General features: G+C 41.0%; 2 protein-coding genes across 2 annotated transcripts in view; one reads left to right on the top strand and one right to left on the bottom strand.

Moving 5' to 3' along the window:
• The window catches only part of LOC136432233 (E3 ubiquitin-protein ligase UBR2-like), a 141016-nt gene extending 131045 nt beyond the window's left edge, over window positions 1–9971 (bottom strand). Inside the window, exons 1-2 of the mRNA XM_066423300.1 lie at window positions 9852–9971; window positions 1682–1836 (exon numbers count right to left, since the gene is read on the bottom strand). Of these exons, the coding sequence (XP_066279397.1) occupies window positions 1682–1836; window positions 9852–9908 (212 nt within the window). The 5' untranslated portion in view covers window positions 9909–9971. The remainder of the gene's footprint in view (window positions 1–1681; window positions 1837–9851) is intronic.
• A 5797-nt stretch (window positions 9972–15768) lies between these two features.
• LOC136432232 (nuclear receptor subfamily 1 group D member 1-like) overlaps window positions 15769–20823 on the top strand; it is a 73506-nt gene continuing 68451 nt past the window's right edge. The window contains exons 1-2 of the mRNA XM_066423299.1: window positions 15769–15882; window positions 16527–16849. Of these exons, the coding sequence (XP_066279396.1) occupies window positions 16568–16849 (282 nt within the window). The 5' untranslated portion in view covers window positions 15769–15882; window positions 16527–16567. The remainder of the gene's footprint in view (window positions 15883–16526; window positions 16850–20823) is intronic.

The following is a 20823-nucleotide window of genomic DNA, read 5'->3' as shown; positions in this document are numbered from 1 at the left end:
GGCGCTGGGAACACTGAGAAGCTTTGGTCGTGTTCCTACATCAACATTGGTAAATCTCGCGACCTGGATCGTCAGCGAGGCAACAGTCTACTAGTTCAAGGATTTTCAAGGACCCAATTAGAACTTGTTGCAAGACTAACTGTGGACGACACTCTTTCAACTGATGCGAGACCAAGCGAGCTAATCTGACTGGGAGTATCTGCGCTTTTATCTGAAGCATATGGAAGGAAAGGTGCAGGAATGACAGCATCACGGAGACCCGCACTGAGAACTGAATTTCATTTGACCTGAGCGACTGTGGCCGGCGGAGTCGTCAAGATAAAAAAAGGAACACACTCTTTGGAACTTTTGTAGCCGATACTTAGCCGCAAAATGCAAATAGTGGCATTCGTGGATAACGGAGAAACAACAATGAAAGTTTAATCACCATTTTGAACCAATAAAAGCATCTTTTCACAGGGTTTTGGGCCGGGAAAGTGGAAAGCGCATAAGGGATTTTTTTTTTGGGGGGGGGGGGGCATTTTGGCCGCAGACCAGGCCTGGTCAAACCTTGGATGGTAATTAAATGCTAATTAGGTGATAATTGTCGCTAAATTATGCAGCTACCGGCTGCAATCATGTTCACTGGACAGGACGTGTGTATGAATTTCCCTCTAGCTGCACGAGTAATGAAATGATAATTAGGTGATAATTGTCGCTAAATTATGCAGATACCGGCAGCAAAGCGTTCACTGGGCAGGACATGTGTATGAGTTTCCCTCTAGCTGCACGAGAATTAACAGGGCGCGGACACTTCCTGCGCAGCGTAAGTGGTGCATATCCGGTATTTCCCAGGACTGCGCGGGTCCCGTGCAGAAGAGCTGGGCAGGTCGACACGACCTGGAGAGTCTCGGAAAACTCGAATTTGCAGGCACGTGGAACACGATTTCCACCCCGCAAATTCGTTATTTCGTACAGTGGTGAATGCAAGAAGTTTCTACGGCGCGGATACAGCTCTGCCATAAAAGAATGCGACAGATGATCACGTCGACACCGCACCGCCAAAAGCGACTGCTATGTCCGTCTACGCGACTGTAGCCCTTGCCACGTCGCTGTGTGGTTTTCGACTGAATGTGATGTAAAGACGCCGGTCTTTCATTATTGCAGCAGTATGTGACTATAGCGCTGCCGCGAACCTAAAACCACCAACAACACCCCATATCATCCTTAACGCGAAATCAAATCCCCGCAAACTTATATTAAATGCATTCACAGTAATAAGACAGTGTACAGGAAGAGAGCAATCTTTATTTAGAACAGCATGCTGTCTGCCAAAGCGTAATGGCTGATGCCGCCTTTGGTAGGCGTGCGTCTCTTAATGGTGACCCACTCGGGACTTCCCATACGATTCCTATCAACGTGACTGTCAATGGAGACCGCCTTCTTTTCTTATTCATAACAGTTTCAAACATATTGGCGGTATTACGTCTTTACACGGGCAGGTATCAGCTCATCTGTACCGCGTTTACCAATTTTTAGCGCACCTTTTAGCGCACCTTTTTGGCAAAACAATTGGTGCAGTTATCAGGAGCATTGGTGACAATGCGCCGTGCAGACATGCGGAGTCACTAACAATGCAGTAAATGGGAACCGGTTTGGGATTTTGGGATTCGGTGTAATTAAATGGCCAATTCTACGGTACCTTGAAAGTTTTTCCTCTGCTTGGACAGCATCATGGGTCCTCTGTGTACTAATGGCGACCTCAGCTGAAGTGAAGAATATTTTTGGCACCTGCTGAGCCCAGTACTGGTACAGTGCATTCTTCAGCTGTCCCCGCTCATATGCCCCCTGCAGCTGCTGCTTGGAGGAATAAAACAGATCATTAGCTGGGATGCCACCTTACACAGGATGTAATTCCCTTCACCAAGGTTATTTGTTTTGCTATGGTGACTGTGGATGTATGTGTTTGCATGCACATGTAAGAAGATGTTGATGGATCCTCCTATCTCCGAGAGCCCTGGAACTAACAGAGTAGGATGACACTCAGGCTAACACTATAGTATCAGGTGGAAGCCTCTTCCACATATAAATATGTACCCCTAGCTGTATTACTGTAAATTTTGAAAAGTGTTTTTATTTTCGCAGTTTTTACAGCGACCTCTCCACTATGCATTAGGTACAGTAACAAGACAACTGTTTAAACAACGGCAAAATAAAAATACTGGCCTTGAACTCGTGTCAAAGTCTGATCTATCGTCAAGAACGGTTGTAACTAGCCATAACTGCGGTTGACCTGGCGCAAAAAATAACGTCGCCTTTTTATGTTTACCTTCACAGAAGTAAACATATTGTTTTTGCTACGTTTCCTCTTCCTCTTCTTCCTCTTCTCCGCACAAATAAAAAACATGAATATCTCCAAAACTAGAGCTTGGAATAACTTGAAATCCAGCAGGCAGGTAGGCCTGTACAGAAGACACTGTACCTTGGTCTTTTTGTCCCATATAGATGGAAAAAAACGGTTTTATGGGGCAAAAACTGGTGAAAAAACTGGCATTTAAAGCACAAAATCGAACTTTAGAATCCCTTTAGAACCCGTTTGGAACTTCAGAATCCCTTTAGAACCCGCTCAGAACTTTAGAATCACACATTCCACGGCCGCAGGTCAACGACCGTAGCGAACGGGCCGTTCAGTGGACACCGAACGCTGTGTTCGAAATGGGGTCAACGACCTCAGCTTTGGAACACGCGACCGGGCAGAATGAAACATGTGTTTAGGTTGGTTTCACGGCGCTCGGATATACCAAGGAGGCTAAATACCTTGGATAACCAAGGACATTACGACGTTGCTACTTGGATGTTTTGTTGATTTTTATGTTTACCTTCAAAGAAGTAAACACATTCTTAAGTATCCCCATCATCGGTATGAGAACACTGGAAATACCACCAAACTGGTGTCATTTTGACACGCCACCCAGGAGTGGAACACCGATTTGGGGTCATCCGCGGTAATAACAAGCGCCGTCATTTTTTTTTCTCTGAATGCCATGTATATAAAAGAAAACCCTACTTCTTCACAAATACAAACCATTTTTCTACACAATAAATCTATGCTGACATTTTACTGTGGACGGGTGAATATGTACCAAATCTAGCTACCGGCGTCATTGCTGGCGATCTTGAATGTTGACAGACGGCAAAATGTTAACATTTTTTGCAGCTTCAACCACTAGCAGTCTTCCGAAGCTCGACTTGATCAGCTTGACAACGAGTCAACTTAAAATGACTCGCCATCGAGTGGTTAACTCATACCGACGATGCCGTACCCAATAAAGTTTTCACTGACTGGCCGGCAACTGTGATAACGTTAACGTTATATGGTATTGTCTTCGGGTGACATAAGTTGCACTTTGGTTGTCCCCTGACTATATTTAAACCTCCTTGTTTTCGTCCAGCATGCTGAATAAGAAGTTTATGCACAGAGCGCTAGCTGTCGTCTGTGTGAAACATGGATTGGTGTATATATAATCGATTTTTGCATTACCAAGAAAATTTGAGCATAAACAACGGCTACGTTCGATGCAAGGTCACCGATTAGTGGTGGCTACTACATAAAAACACATACAACAATCGTTATGCAAAATCGACTTTTTTTTACCCTGAGACAAAAAAGTGAAATGCAAAATACACACACACACACAAAACGTGGGACTTGAGAACTTTATTTCGCGATTAAACTGACTGAACAAACAAGATATGCCGTAGCGTAGAACACCCTCTCCCTTGTAACGTTACCTTATGTCATCATGGTCATTCCGTTCACCATGAGATACTACATGTACAGCGGTGGGCAACGTCAGTCCCGCTACACAAATGGAGGTCGGACAGCGCCGTCAGGGTAAATGTACACACAAGGAGGTTCTCCGTATAACCTCCTTTATACAGGTCGGATAAGTGTTTGATAAGGTAAGTGGTCGGCTTGCACATTATAAGTCGGCGCGTCGTAAATGTTGCAAAGTAATCCTTTGAAGTTCGCATGTTGATTGTGATCTGCGTGGGGTGGAAATTATCGCAAAGCAACGTAAATGTAGATCTTGTTTTTTTTTTCTTTTTGAATCGTTGACAAAATAAAAAATAAAAAGAACACAATACTGGGATAAGAAAAAAATGATCGTGCGGTTCAAAACATGTCTGGAACTGTCTTTGCCCTGGATTGACTTGAATAACAGGAAATATGGATTGTCTGCGTACTTTTAGGAGTACATGTACATGCAGTATTTTGCAGACTGCAGAGGTCAGTATGATCGGCAACTGCATGACGTTTTTGATATAGATTTTTTGCGATCATGATCATGACAACCAGCGATTTCTGTAAAACAAAGTCTTTGGTATACCAGTCAATCGGTCATCAATGTCAACATGCACTGGATTGAAAAGCAACACGGCGTATTAAAACGTCCGCTAAGGTGCCGTGCGTAAGTTTTTACCGATGTAGGCGAGCGGCACCTTAGCATGTCACCAGCAGAGTGGAAGTGAAGTCATCCTTGTCTTTACTTAAAATCTTCTCAAGATTGCAATTTATATGACTTAAAATCCTTTACTTTTACATAAATTGCAGATGTCACAAAATAGGAAATGTAAAGTTACATAGTTTTTCCTACTCTCGGTCTTCACATGGGAAATGACAATGTACGCACTCGTTTATCGGCGAGCACAATGTTAACTCTTCGACGAAAATTACCGAAGTTCACCTGTTTGTGCTACTATATGCCATTCTTTGGAAAGGGCACAGGAGAAGAAAACATGGTATTCGAGTTGTATTGAAAGAGAGCAAAGGAGAGGAATGCTTATGTGTTGTGTTGTCGGTGAAACTTTCGATAACAACTTTACATGGGAAGGCATGTGCGCCGTGCTATTGAATAAATCTCTCATCTCCGTGAATTGATTTACTTGCAAGATGAATGCAAACAAAGCACTGAAACCACCGACGATTTCATGTAGCCGAATTTCAGATACGAGTGCAGACTTTGCTAATTAGATATGCAAAGAAGTCTCTAAAAATTGGAATGATCCATATGAATTCATTATCTCCTATTTTTAGATTACATATGTTGCAAATTTCAAAGTTGTTGCAGAAATGCCTCATTAATTATGCAAATAGTGTTTGTCTGATAATATTTATGTTTCGCCAACGAAACATATTGTTTTTGTCAGGTTTCTTCTTCTTCTTCTTCTTCTCCTTCTCCTTCTTCTTCTCCTGTCAAATCTTCAAATCGCTTCTTCTCGGTCGTCCGTCGACCAAATTAGCTGAAATTTGGTATGGAGGTAGAGTTTGTGTATACCCCTAGACCCTTTTAAAATTTTTTCCATATAAGTTTTTTAAATGATTTTATCGAGGTTTTTTGGTCATTTTCCGACAAAAGTCGCACATTATGGCCTCCAGTGCCGTGGTGTTAAAACCTAAGGACCTGAAATTTGGTTTAGTTGTGCATTGGATATTTACCCAAAGGACCCCATAATTTTTTTGGGTATACACTACTTCAAAATGATTTATTTTGCAATTTTTTGATGGAATTTTTGGTTATTTTCTCACAACTAGGTCATCTTGTAACATAAGCCCTCCTACACTTCCCCCAAGTCTGGGAGTTAAAACCAAGCAGATGTCAGGGGGTACCTCTACTAATGGTATTACAGAAAGTTATATGTACCTTATGTTACATGGTACGGATGTTATATTTGAGATGTAGGTACCTATAGGAAAGGTGAATAAACCTGACAATTAATTATGCTAATGAGGACCTAATTTGCATAATGTATGCATAAAGTTGTATGTCCCTTACCGTAAAAGCTGCGGATGTCATCTTTGAGATGTAGGTACCTTTAGGAAAGACGAACACACCTGGCCATAAATTATGCTAATGACGACCTCATTTACATGATTTATGCGTAAGCTTGTAATTCCCTTACCGGAAAAGCTGCAGATGTCAGATTTGAGATGTACGTACCGTTAGCAAAGGTGATCACATCTGGCCATGAATTATGCTAATGAGGACCTCATTTGCATATTTCATGCATAAACTTGTATTTCCCTTACCGTGAAAGCTGCGGATGTCATCTTTAAGATGTAGGTACCATTAGGAAAGGTGAATGCACCTGGCCAAAAATTATGCTAATGAGGACCTCCTTTGCATAATTCATGCAGAAACTTGTATTTCCCTTACCGTACAAGCTGCAGATGTCATATTTGAGATGTAGGTAGCTTTAGGAAAGGTGCACACGCCTGGCCATGACATATGCTAATGAGGACCTCACTTGCATAATTTATGCATGATGTTGTATTCCCCTTACTGTAAAAGCTGCGGATGTCATCTTGAATATGTAGGTACATGTAGGAAAGGTGAAAGCACCTGGACATAACTTATGCTCATGAGGACCTCATTTGCATAAATTATGCAGGAACTTGGATTTGCCCAGGAGTTATTTTGGGACAGCCCACTTCTTGCATGAGGAGTATGGGCGAAACATCCTGAATTTGCTCTTAAAGCAAATGACGGCCAGTCTAGTCACCTTTATCTTAACGTTACAGGTGTCACTAGCATAGATATTCTGTCATTTGTCACAATGTATTACAAATTCAAATTGTCATATTTTGCATCATTCATATCAATATATGTTGCTCTTGAGCCTTGTTACCTTTGTCATACGTATGCTATTCATATCATTTAGCACAATTGAAATATAAATCTTCCTTATTGATTGTACAAATCATGCATCCATTTCGTTGGTCTTCATTAAGGTCACTTACAGGTCAAAAATTATCAGAATTCATTCGCCTTTTCTTGACTTATCCTGTGTCATGGACCTGTGCCAACGCATCAACTAAATAAAACACTTTATCCTTCCTGGTAGAAACGTAAAGATAGACCATGTGAAGGTAAACATTCTGCATTTGCTCGCAAATGTTGCCCCTCTAGTTTATTGTTTCCGCTCGAGACTGGCTGCTCCCCATATTGCAAAATAGGAAAATTCCCGCGAAGATCTAAATGAAACTAATAGTTTGAAGGGGCGGGGGTAATTTCTATAAAGCAAGTAGTGCACTGAAAAATGTTTTGTATCTGCATCACACTATATGCATGGTATTTATAGATGAATTTTTCACCAAGGAACAGCAGTTTATAGTAGGATTTCAGATATCGTTTATTGAACCTTCCATTGTTTGGTCCCAAATCGCGGTTCAATCCCTCCGCCGCAACTGGGGACTTCACGTCGATTTGTTTTTGCATGGGACACGAAAATTAGTAATAAAGCTTTGCTTAGGAAGCACTAAATCGTCTGTGATAAACAGTGAAAGAAAATGTCTTTATTTGCATGGCACAGTTAGGATTCTTACATAATTGGATCGAACATTGCCGCCGCCGGTCCTGAATCATGCCCGGCACCGTGTCAACTTTGACCCTCAAGATATCAATTACGCGGGGTGTTTGGCACGCGGGACTAGTTGCGATCTTGCTTTTTGGATAAGACCAACAATTGATATGACCGTTACACTAGAAACAAAGCCGTCATTATGTGAACTGAACCATAGTAGAACGCCAGACGTAAGTTTTACAGTTTTACTTGATAGCAGTTGTGACGGGCTACAGTAAATCAAAATTCTTAACTAGTTAACATACGCTTTCCTGTGACTTCCAGGAACAACAGCTGATGTGCAAAGGTGAGTAACGACAAGATAATTGCCGAGTTCCTTCCTGGCGGTATTATGAACTTTAGAACTTTAGAACTTTATTGCTCAACAAACGTACATGGTACAATGTATGGCATGAAATCAACAATATGTTCTACAAGGCTAATCTATCCTACAATTTTAAGTACAAAATATTTTCGAAACCAGTGTATTACAATAGATAGTCATGTATGGGTAATTCTGTCTCGCTTTTCGAATGATTTATGGAGAAATTGACCTATGTACATGGATATAGGAGTCGGACATGACAACAGTACATAGAAAATATCGCTCTGTGTACCAGATAGGGTGAAGTTTGTCTTAGTAGTACTAGTAATAGTCTGTAAAAGCATATCTCTCTCTTTGCTATAAGTTGGACAATTCATCACAAAGTGGAATTCATCTTCAACACTTCCATTACATGTGGGACACAATCTCTGAGTGGCTGGTGTGTTGTGGTATCAACCCTTTTCAACTTCTAAGCAATGTGCACTGATTCTCAGCTTTGTTAGGCTATTTGCAAACTGTTTATTATGAATTGATGTGAGATATGTTTCTATGCCAAAGTGCTTTTTGATTTTAGAATATGCGTGTAGTTTACTGGAATGTCTGAGTTGTTCCCTCCAGCCAGAGAGAAATGAGTCTTTCAGACGTTCTTTAAATATGATTCCAAAATAATTGGCATTAACTGCGGGGTTAAGCCAAACATTTTGGAACCCATGTCTACATAATATATCTTGAACGTGAGTAGCCCAGTCATGTTCTTCTTCGACTGAAGTGTCGTATACTTTTTTAACGATCCTGTCATTAGGTGAATTCTTCAATCTTAGCCAGTATTTAATCAACTGAGTTTGACTGTCAATGAACAACGGGAATACGCCCAATTCACCCCTTACGGCGGCATTTATAGAACCTTTTGGAACACGTAGTATAATTTTGCAAAAATTTAAAAGTACATATTCCAAGTCAGGAATTTCATAGGAAATTTTTGGTTGATCTAGTGTGACATTCTGGTTCCTTAACAGAGTGTCTGACTGGTATATGGAACCCCCTCCCGAGCGCACGCCCGTTCTCGGTGCATTTCCGCAACATCTTACGATTGCAATATTTTGTTTTTAGTAGAATAACAGAGACAAAACAACATACACAGCACAAGTTTCAAAGGTAAGCTATAACATTGACATGTAACTGGGGAAAAATGATGCGTTGCTCCTTTGCCAAATTGATATTACTTTAGAAATTGCAGTAAACGTGGCGGTATCATGGTAGTGGATGTTGAATCTGTATATCATTTTTGAAAGTTTTTGTCTTCAATTAACATTTATACAAACAATGCTGTCATTCCTCCAGACTTTTCAGCAACACAGTCTAAACAGTAAAGGTTTTACACATGTGACCATCATCAGATTCTCTTACTAGTATGCTCATCTGTACTATATGCATCTGCATAATGGGGCTGAAGAGAACCACAACAAACAAACAAAATCAAGCTATCTTATCAAAAATGTCCCTAAGTTGATAATGGTGGCAGGACATTTTCTTATATGTGCTATTTACCATCAAATATATATGTTGATAAATAAACTTCCAACCATCTGGCTCCAATAATAATTTTTGATTGGGGGAGGAGGAAGGGAAGACCTCCAGTCTCATATTTTTAGTGAACCATCCCTAACCTGACCTGCCCTCTAAGTTGAGTCTAACAAAATACAGATGTTTGGGCAAATCAGCAATAACTATAGAGTAACGGTAAGTAAAAGCAAGATTTTAAGTAAACGGGACGAAAATAATTTGGAACGACGTGATCAAGCAAAATCGCTTATACGATAATACCACCTTACGATGGAATTTAGTATTTTTACTCAACAGATTTCACAAACATAGTCTCCTTAGATAGATAACAGTAAAGTAAGACAAAACAACAGTAACACCTGGACATCGTGCAACAATCACTATACTATATCGGAAACAACAGATTATATAATATTTTTCCGACCAGATCTAGAGAAAAGATGTTGCTTTAGACATGGATTCGAAGTCGAAAATTTCCAGTTTTGTCGTTTCCTGGTAAATTTTAACGGTCACGTAACTAGTACAGATCTTTTAGTTACTTGAATATATCATCAAACAAGTAGATTTATCTAGCACTAACCTGTACGATTATAGAAACGTTGCCACCTTCCAGATTTCCTGCGATTTTGGCCGCCATCTTGGATGGCGAACAAGGTATCCCAGCATGCAGCGCGACGTCTGTACGTCCGTCCGTGGGTCCGTCGGTTTATAATCTCCAAGCTGATGTAGAAATGCAAAATCCAGTTGAACCGGGAGCTTGAGAAACGTTATGGCTTTGCCTTTCTACATCTGTTTGGAGATCAGTTTTACATCTGTGAAGACGTTGTAACACTCGCCTCTTGTGTTTCAACGTTGTTTTTTTTTACCTTTGCCAAGAAGTAATGTTTTCGGGTGTCACTTTGTGTCTGTTTGTCTGTCTGTCTGTGGACAGTATAACTCGAGAAGTAGTGGATGAATCTTTATGATATTTAGTATGTTGGTACGTGTTTCCAAAAATCATGTGAAGATTAGATTATGGACCCCCTAGCGGCTTTCCATGGCATTGCAGCGAGACTTCCGGCTTTTATATATCATGTTCTTGAGAAGCTATGGTCACGATTTTCGGCTGGTAGATAGCCCTTGTGTTCGGGCCTTCTAGCAGCTTTCTTTGTAACTGCAGGGACATTTCATGTTGCAGACTTTGAAACAGAATAAGAGAAAAAGGGATGAACAGATTTTCAGTTATGTGGAGGAGTTTCAACCCTGTTGATATAATGCCAAAACGCACTCCTCCTGGTTACAATCTACTTCTAAAACGTTCGAAACGAATCTTAATGTGTAACCACGTGGCCATCAGCATAAACATTTATCAATATTATAATATAATAAAGGAATGTTGGAAGAACAGATTTCATTAGATAAGTTGAATATAACGTCACCGACATTGATGGTCCATTGAATGTGAAATCTTGTTATGTAAAAAAGGAAGATCAATTGATTTTGCAACATGAAAATGAAATAACCCTTTACACATGCGCAGCAGATTCATCAACATGTTGATGCTGGCTGCCTAACCCCAAAGAAGAAGAAGACATGAAATGACATATAGTGGTAGTGCACAGCACCGTTGCCCTGGGGATTGGTCTTTTTGAATGTGTATATTAAGATGCAACGTTACGTCACCTCAAGAAAATGTCATGATACAAATCATGTACATGCTTGCCGTGTTTGAGTTACCTTCATTCTTGCTTATTTCGTTCTTAGATGGTGATCTTGATGGCAAGCTTTGGGTATGTTTATTCCTTCAACTTGTCAACACCACTTCGTTAGGCACACTCGGCATGCTGCCCATCTCAACTTCAAGCACAGCCCCATATTCGCCTTTCGGGGATGTGCGCTTCACAGAGACGTCGCTCTATACCTTGTCTGTACGTAATTGGTCCCTCCGGCATGTGTAGTCATATCTCTAACAACACACGACGTTTCTACTTGAGATCGCCTTGTTGTTTATTTGCGATCCCAGGCGGTCGACATAACAAGCAAATCATATTTACAAGTTCGGAAAAAGAGAAATGAAACTTGAAAGGTTTCATGATTGTTTTGAGACGACTCAGACGAGACTTTTTTTCACTAGTGTTGTGTTGTACATATGATATTTGTGTTGAGACAAGTCATGCTTTTTTCATGTAGTGTTATATCTGATCTTATTGCATTGTCTTGTGGACAATTTTTTTTCTATTCGCACGGTCGCATATTAAAGTGAATCACAAGTTTTGGGGTTCTCAGAGGATGTCATCCATATGATCAAATCATCATGGCCTGAGCGGCCGTTATAGAACTCCAAAACGGATGATATTGTAGCGAAAGACAGCTGTCATGAAAAGGGGGGAAAGTTGCTCTCAAAACTATAAGGACTGCAACGCAGTTTGTCTGATAAGCGGAAAAGAGAGCTGTCTCCGTTGGGCTCGTTCCATTCAAGATCGCATGCGTTTTTGAGGGGATTTCTACTATGTCCGCCAACCCTGACAAAGTTGAAAAAACGCCTAAAATGACGTCAAAAACCAACCGGATCCTAACCTCTGCTTGGAGAGTAACACTAACAGTAGGCTCTGTACAGAAGTTGTTCCCGGTTAGACCACAGATGGCGCTCTGCCATAGCCGTCCGTAAGGGTCAGAGGCCGACAATGGCTCTTGCTGACTGTGGCTCATGAGCTCACTGAATGACTGAATGGTAACATCACTGACCTCTTGCCATTTTTTTCATCGGACAGCGTTTAAGAATTCGAACGGGATTGGAGACTCACCGAACAAACGGTTTTGAAACCCTGAGGTATAAACTGCTGTCAGCTCTCAAGTACTTGCTTAGAATGACAGTTTTCTCCATCTGAGGTATCACTTCATAATGTCATGATATATCGCTCTGGTTGTTTGGTGCTACCACGTGACCATCGTATCAAGGTATGCAAATCAATGCAGATCAAGAGAGGTGAATCGGGCCAATCTCACGTGTAGAGCTAGTGTCCGCCTGTTGCCTGCATACGCCAGGGAACTTGTCGGGCGAGGAGACACCAGACTTGCGATCCGCCGACACTGTTGCTCGGACACTCTCTTCCTTTCATCAGATTTATTTCGGTGTGTCTTGCTTATGTTGAATCAGTTCTGTCGGGGTGTCACCTTTCAGTCATCTTCTTTATCCTCCGGCAGACTAATTTTGAGTATAGTTTTGAGAGGCCGTCTAATGTAGTGGGGACCACTAGTAACACGCTTCTGCTAGGTAGGTGTATCTATTTGCTCATGAAAGCCGATTTTACGTTGCTCAGTGGTTTTCCAACAATCACGGTTTTGACATTGAAGAATAGCGCGGTTAACAACGCGGTCTCGCATGATGACAGCAAGGATGCTGCAAGTGTTGTTGTGTCATGTCTTTTTGTTGCGCTCACGGCTCGGGTTCCAACTTATTCTTAGCTTTCTCACAGCAAAGACCGATGCCAGTGACACCGGGAAATATGTATGAGAAACCAAACGTGTGTAAAAATTAAGGTCAGGAGACGAGCCGATTAGATGTTTAAACTAATTGTCATGTTGCTCCAGACAAGTTGGCCTGTGACGGATCGAGGAACGGCTTAAAATGATATTATAGCAAGGCGAGATTTATTTCAGGCCGGAAATGAGAAATTGAAGCGCGGAATAAGACATAGATAGAAAGCAATGTTACCCATCATGCATGGAGTCACGCTACGGAAAATGTAAACGACTAAGAGTACACTCGTGTATTCGTCATTGACAAAAGGACCAATGCCGCATCCCGCATATCCAAATGATCAGCGAAGCTCTGAGGAAAACGCTAGCTATTCAAGGCGACGTTTGAATTAAAACAACGCAAGTAGCTTCTGTGACGGTAGGATGCGAATGTGGTGTCGAGTGTGAAGATGATTTTGACGTTGATTGTGAGAGTAGTAATTAATATCAATCGAGTTGTAGCCGAAAGAGTGTGGCATTCAGGCCAATATCGGAAGATCTTGTTTTTGTGAAATGTACAAGTCATCAGTGTCAGTGGTAAAACAACTAACTATCTAAAACAACTATTTGTCGCTAAATGCTGCGCTTGCACAGCAAACGGATTCATCTATTCCACGTCACATTTAAACATTTACTATCTTACCAACTTCACAATGAAACACTACATAAAATCTCTACGCGGCCCAATACACATGTAACAGATCAATTTCGATTCAATGACACGAACAAAAGCAGTCAACTGCAAGTGATAGATACTTTTGAGTGATATAGCGAAGGCTGTTGAACTTGTCTTATTGGTGGTCACATGTGGTGTGAGTGTTCATTGCTAGCATCCTAACCTGTGCTCATGTTCTCCGGCCCGCGCGTTGCTGACATCGCCCCGTTATCTTGTCGGATGGAATATTAAAGGTCTCCATTTCACTCATCATTTGATAAACAGCTGCAGTAACCCGATGTGAGTCTATAGTAACTGAGACATTCGACTCGACATGGACTCTGTTCTAGTGATTAATTGGCGCTAGCTCTTCGACGGTGATCGGTGGAACAATATAACCTTATACGTTTGCTATGCAGGAAATCATCTATTTTTGTTGTTGTTGTTTGTTTGCTTGTTTGTCGGGAGTTAAAATCATATCTACTAAGTTGTCTTTAGAACAAACATTCAAGCACAAGATGAATGATGAAAAACTCATAGGACAGCCCCTTTTTTGGATTAGGGTACCAAGGGGCGCAAGGTAAAAAGTAAGGAGTATATAAGTCACGTGCATCGGACTGTTCAGGGGAAATCACAGTACTAAGATATGATTTTTGCATATTGCACTGATTTGTTTGTTTGTTGTTAAAACAATTACCATTGTCGGGGATCTCTTCGACATTTCGGCCTACCCGTTGACGAGTATCCGGCCGGTCGCTTTGGATTTGGAGAAGGAATTTCAAGAGTAAAATATTCCATCAGCCTCTATCGTTTCTGACATTACTTCTAAAAAATTCTATGCTTTTGCAGACACGTTGATTGGAGATTTTTTCAACTATTCAATATTTCTTTCAAGTGGGCAATTTTGCAAAATGGACAGATAGTCAGACTTTGGCCTTGATCCGAGAAGTAACGGCAAGCACTACTGTGGACGATACAATTTTCCCACTTTATTTGGTAGCCTTATAGCACGCGAAGATCAATGCCTCTGCTTTCTAAAGTTGCGATGTCTTTGCTGGAAAACGCCAACTCCGTGGAAAAACGGACGGCTTACTGTTTTGATTGTGTCTAAGAAATAGGCGACCTTAGTACCCAGATTTAAAGCTACAGTCTATTACATATTACAGAATCGAGAGTGGAAAACGGTCCCATTTTTGTTGAATGTGGCATAGCTTGTAACTGAAATGCTGATACCGATTTGCCCATTGTGTCGCTCATGATTGGAAAATCAGGAAAATGATCATGGTGGAAATAATATATAATTCGATCCACTCTCTCTTGATTTGACAAAGAACCCATATCAAAGTTACAATAGTTGGCCAAATCCATTCCTGTTATCAATCAGTAACACTGAGAAAGCTGATTAACAGAAAACATTATAAAAAACCCGAAGTGCAAAAGGAATTAATTAGCTGTGATAACTTTTCTAAGATCATGATGCTCGCACTATTCTAATTACCTGCAGTTGTCAATTATAGTAACATTATACCCGACTCATTTACATGTTGCACATACCACTGCTGTAGTGGCTACAGTATCGCATCAGTGGTACCTGGCTAGTAATAATCTTATTGATATTTCTCCTAATAGCCTGTCAATCAAACTAGTGAATCTCTCTTCCTCAGAATCTACTCGTGAGGATAATTAATTTGCAGCGCGACAAAATATCATATCGAGAGGTAGGGTCACTGCCGAGTAGGGCGCTTGGCTGTTGTTTAAATTCTGATGCGCAGTGATGGCAAGCAAACTACTCTGTACCTCCAAATTGACAAATATGTTTAGACAATCGTCAATTTTTCTCGGTAATAATCATACCGTTTTGGTGGTGTTGTAATAAATTCTAGTGCCATCTTGATTTTTTCATTCAGTTTTAGATTTCATTTGAATACTCCCAAAGCGAGACCGTATGATTCTCTCACACACGCGTGTTGTCAGAGAGGGTATGACTATGAGCAATCTTTACCATTAAACGCTGCATGACGCCTGAATATATCTGGACGTCGCCCTAACGCTAGCTGCGTTGGCCACCACCCAACGTCAGGTGCGCTGACGTTACGTTTCAAAATACGAGCCTAGGCATCTGCGCGCGCACTAGCTGGAAGCAATCAACGAACCAGGCTATGGGGCGGTAGCCATTATAATATATACGAGATATAACGTTAGGAATAAAAGGAGTGTCGCGATTGTTTACGTTTTTGTGGTGTGTAGTGAATATTGGCGGGACATTGACATTGTCGTTTTGGGTTAGTGTATGTGACTTGTGCAATTGCAAAACGTGTATACGTCCCCGTATCTGGTTTTCTAGGTCACTGGGTCATGTGACACAGAACTGTCGCCGCTCAAAACGAAATGATTTGCATCGCGCGCCGTGGCTATGGCGGACAGCGAGACTTAGGTCTACAGCCACCTATCCGCGAAGGTAAGCCGTTGTTCTACCCGATGGCGCCTCCCTGTCGGTTTCTAGATACGACAGGACAAGTCTGTAGGTTCTCTCCTACATGCAGGAGTTGTCACGAGGTAGATAGAGGCTGCTGAGACGAGAAGGGGTCGTATGTCCGGCTGCGTGCGTAACTAGGTCAGACTGGCAGTAAGAGAGAACCATGTATGCATAGTCCGGTATCAACAGACAGGGGGTTGGTTGTTGGACACAGGCGGGGAACGTTGGAGATATGGGTTGGAAAAACCTCTTACCACGCGGGGGTGAATATTTAGAGTCTCGATCGTTTGTGAGATGATGTTGTTGTTTTGTAAATGTTGCTATATGAAATTATACAAAACCCTGCTGTCCAGTCGGCTGGACGCCGCCGCCTCCTCCCCGCGGCATGTCCCAAAGGGCCGAGCCCCTGACCGGACAACCGCGGACGAGACGCGGTGTGTCCGCGTGCTGACCCCGAGACGCCCAGACCAGATGTAAAGAAACGACCCGGCAATGTCCGCTGGTAACCGCCTTCCCGTTTTACCCTGTAGTACGTAACAACACAAGCGCCGAAAGTGTTGTGTTTTTTAAAGCGTACACGTGAATCTGAACATCGGTATAAACACGCTGTGTTTCCCGGCCCGTAGGCTAGACCGTGAGCAGACAAGCGGCGCCGTCGGTCCGAGCCATGGCCACGACCGCCGAGGGATGTAGCTCCACCGGTGACTCCAAACCCTCCACGACGTCTCAATCCCTCGGACCAGGCACGCCATGTTCCCCCACCCAGCTACCAGACCAGATGGGGTCTCTATCAGTACCTCGGCCGAGCCAGTCGCAGGCTTCCCCGCCCGGGCTCGGCAGCACCATGACCAAGCGGGCGGTCCCGCCCGTCGCCTTGATCCCCTGTCAGGTGTGCGGCGATGTGTCGGTGGGCTTCCACTGCGGGGCCTGTGTCTGTGAAGCTTGCAAGGTGGGTGCCGACGTAATATACGCGTGCGATATGGGAAAAGTAAGAGTACAACAGCTGTTAATTGTTGAAATCACTTTCATTTGAATTACTGAAGACAATAGCTCAGGTGTATAGGTATTCATAAGCAACACATACAGGTGTCTCCAACTTCAATGGCCTAAACAAGGTGCCGGTTTTATTTTTGATTTAATCATGTGTGTGGTGTGTGTTCTTTTGAAATCATTGGAGAACTAGATAGAGCCCAATTTCTGGTTACAAATTTTATGTTGTGTATGAGAGATGTCCATGCGAAGATTCAACCATTGCATGTTTCCTAATACTAGGTGCTTTTTGTATACCCACATACAAATCTTGTGTTATATACAGTATTTGAAATGTGGATGTTATAACGTATGTTGAATTTGTTGATGCTAAATTTTAGATAGTTAGGAAGCAGATTATCTGGAAGCAATTATGAATCATTTCCATGTTCGGGAATTATGTTACACTTTTGCAGAGACAGTTGATGCATAGTACGCAGAAAAATCATAATCACACTGATGAGGTTGCTAGAAGATTTTGACTGTTTTTTTCCTGTGTAATGTTAAATCTAGTTGTGGCCTTTGATTCACCACAGGTATCAAATTTTATAAGAAGATTTTTGGTGGAAGATCGTGTTATTCTATTCATTTATTTTAAAACAACAACAAAAACACTCAAGCAAGCGAGATAGTTCCATTTTTCCACATTTTTGTAAGCCACAATCAATAAAATTTTCCAGTACTCTCAAAAAAAAGCAGCATGCAGAATCTTCAGCTACCGTAGATAGCACTTAGTGGTCAAAACCTTACCAAGGCTGACTAGTTTTCCCCACAAATCTATTCTAATTCAACGTTCAACATTGCTATGCACCATTTGTAGCTGTCATAACGAAGATTTCTTATAAGGTTAAAGGTATACGTCATGTAAAGATGCTTTAAGACATCCTGGATCCGGAGCTGGATTCAAGTCTTTCCTGAACAGCATTAGCTTGCACTAGTGGGATATGTTGAAGCCTCCTGTTGGATAAAAAAGCCATTTGTAACTATGCACGATGCGTTGTTTAAAAATTGAGAAATTGCTAGTTTAAAGCATAACCTCCTTGGCAGAGGTAAGAAGTATTTCACAATACCACCTGTGATATAATTTTGACGACCGAGCCAACTTTTATCGTTACTAAAGAATGCTAAGATTGAAAATGCTTATATCATGATATTGCATACCACACCATCTACCATTGCACCCCATGTTATAATATGTGGATGTATCTGAGTATGTAGATGATGCAAAATGTGTCAGGACTGGATAGAAATTGCCCACAATGTCTGCTTCTAATAAGGGTTCTATTCATACCTTAAATGAGTGTTTCTTGCTAGGTAGCAAAGTGCTCTCGGGCAGGAAATTCATTTTTGGGAATAGGTGCACTGGTGCACCTACAAATTTAGGTGCACAGATATAATTTTGGATGCACAAATAGAATAGAGTAGAATGTCAGCGTGTTTAAAAAAAAAAGTTTTTACATTTACCCTATTGCCTTTCTTCAATCTGAAATTCTGTAGCTAACTTCAAATCAAACAAGTAATACCAAACAAAGTTCAGTACAGTACAGTACAGTACAGTACAGTAGAATAAAGATCATATTGCTTTTTCTGATACTTACATGTAAATCTCGAGAATAGTCTGTATACTAGACTAGAATATTATAGTTCCTCTGCCCTATAGCCTACAAAAATATCTAGGTGCACTGGTGCACCTACAGTAAAAAATTAGGTGCACAGCTCCAATATTCAGTGCACATACACCCAGTATTTCGAGCCTTGGCTCTGCTAATACTAGTAAACTTGTGATGATAGGTTTCAAAAATCTAGCTATGAAGATTCCATTACAAATTACAATAGATATCCCTCGTTCTATCATTAATATACATTGTACACTGTAGCTACACAATTAGAAGTTAGCGTTTAGGCCTTCGGGACAGTCATGTACTACTGTAGGAAGATGCTTGCTATCAGAAAGTCAGTGCAGTAGCTCATGAAGCCTACTATGGAAGGATTTCTTACTTGTTTACTTGCTTATGTCAAGGCTTTCCAGTCTCAAGTCTGGAAGACTACCCCACATTAATGAAAAATTGCTTGTCAAACTTGTATGTAAATGATACGTAAATGTACCCGCTATGTTCAAGTTTGAGAAAAGTTTATCTGTGTCCGGGCATGGTTGATTTAAGTAATTCATGGCAAACTCCAATTCTTATAGAATGACTGTGACTTGACTATATATTGATACTGCTTTTATATGCTCCAGAGTTACTGAGTACACCTTAGATGTTACACTATCATCATTTTGTAACTTATTGTCAGCTTGTTTTTTATTCTTATATCAAGATTCAAGGAATACCTCCTAGACAGTAGTTGTACTTCCAGTCTGTAGGTCTTTTGAAATAAGTACTGTAGATTATAGATTGTGATATTTCAGTTTTGGACATCTCTGTTTTTCGAACTCTTCTAGACTAAAGATAGAATATCCATTCAAAGAGACACAAAGTTTCTGTATTCTGTAGTAGACTCATCACTGTAGGGAGATCTTACAGGCATTACCGGGTACTTCAAGTTATTCCCATGGATTTTGACCTTTATTTGTTTCTTTAGTTCTTTAGGCAAAGGTGCAGACTTAATTTATGGTTTAAGACCAAACACTGATACCAGACGCTTGGGCATATAATACTAAGATGAAGAGCTGAAACAAAAACACATAAAAGAACTGCATTCAAATCTTTTTGGATCTATGTAATCGTATGCAGGAGATTAACAGGTTGTCTAGACTACTCCTAAACTTCCAGTGTTGTTTTTGACCACAGCACAGCTACTGCATGGTGACAGTCTCCAATGCAATAAAACTTTTTTTTTGCTTTTACATATTTACATGAATGGATTTTGTAGTATTCTAGGTTGTTTAGAATCTTAGTTGCTCTAACAAGTTTCAACTTTCTCACTCACCGTAACTTTTTGGTGTACCTTTAGGAAACTAAACCAGATCTGGATGTTTCACCACTCCCTGGTTACCTAAAAAGTCATTAATCTTGCTGTTTTTCAAGAAGTCTCTAATTTTGTTCACCAAAGTCTTAAAATCTTATGGTGACAGAAACTACAGATTGCTCCAGACGATTTCAGTTTTGATTTAAAAACAGGTAAATCCAGATTTTTGTTTAGTCACTGTAGGATGCTGTCTGAAACATCTGACCATTTCCAAATTTTATCCAGTTGTTTGTGTAACTGTCACCTTGCGTACCTCATTACCTGGATGTCTAACCTTCATCGACACGCCCCAGATTATAGATAGCGTATTTATGGCACAGTGTTCTTACATGGAGAGGTTTGCACGTTTCTTCTCAATATCCATGCTAAAAGTGGCTGCTAAACCCAAAGAGTGGTTGCTAAGGCCATCACTGCACCTGTAGCTCTGAAACTATTTTTATCACCTGTAGCTAATCCTTGGGATGAGCAGGTAAAACTGTGGAGGATTAGGTATTAGTAACAGTTCAATTAGGCTGGTAATTCGTACACTCGTAAGATTTGCCCGTGATTCGTACACTGCCCGAAAGACATGTTTATGTTTTATAGTTCCTTACAATGTCTGAAAAAGCCAAATATGTTGGACTTGGAAACAACTGTTGCTTTGAACACGTTGGTCGGAAACGAGGTTACCTCTCTTATGTAGTCAGACAAAACAGCTGCATAGGTGTTGTGAAAAGCTTTTTATGACAAGTCTGAAGTTTAAGCTATCAAAAGACACCAGTGTAGAATATAGGTGATCATAGAATATTGTTTCATTTTGGTATCCCTGGAAATTGATGGAAAAATTTGGTGGGGATACAGTAAGAGGGAACATTTCCATGGCAGGGAAGTAGTGTCTGTGTCTCTCAGAAATTAGTTCCTGTTTTCCTGTGCTTGAAGATGATT

This window comes from Branchiostoma lanceolatum, chromosome 4 (assembly GCF_035083965.1).
Source record: "Branchiostoma lanceolatum isolate klBraLanc5 chromosome 4, klBraLanc5.hap2, whole genome shotgun sequence".
In the NCBI taxonomy this organism is placed as follows: Eukaryota; Metazoa; Chordata; class Leptocardii; order Amphioxiformes; family Branchiostomatidae; genus Branchiostoma; species Branchiostoma lanceolatum.
Note: the sequence above shows the minus strand (reverse complement) of the source record. Positions and strands in the feature narration are given on the sequence as shown.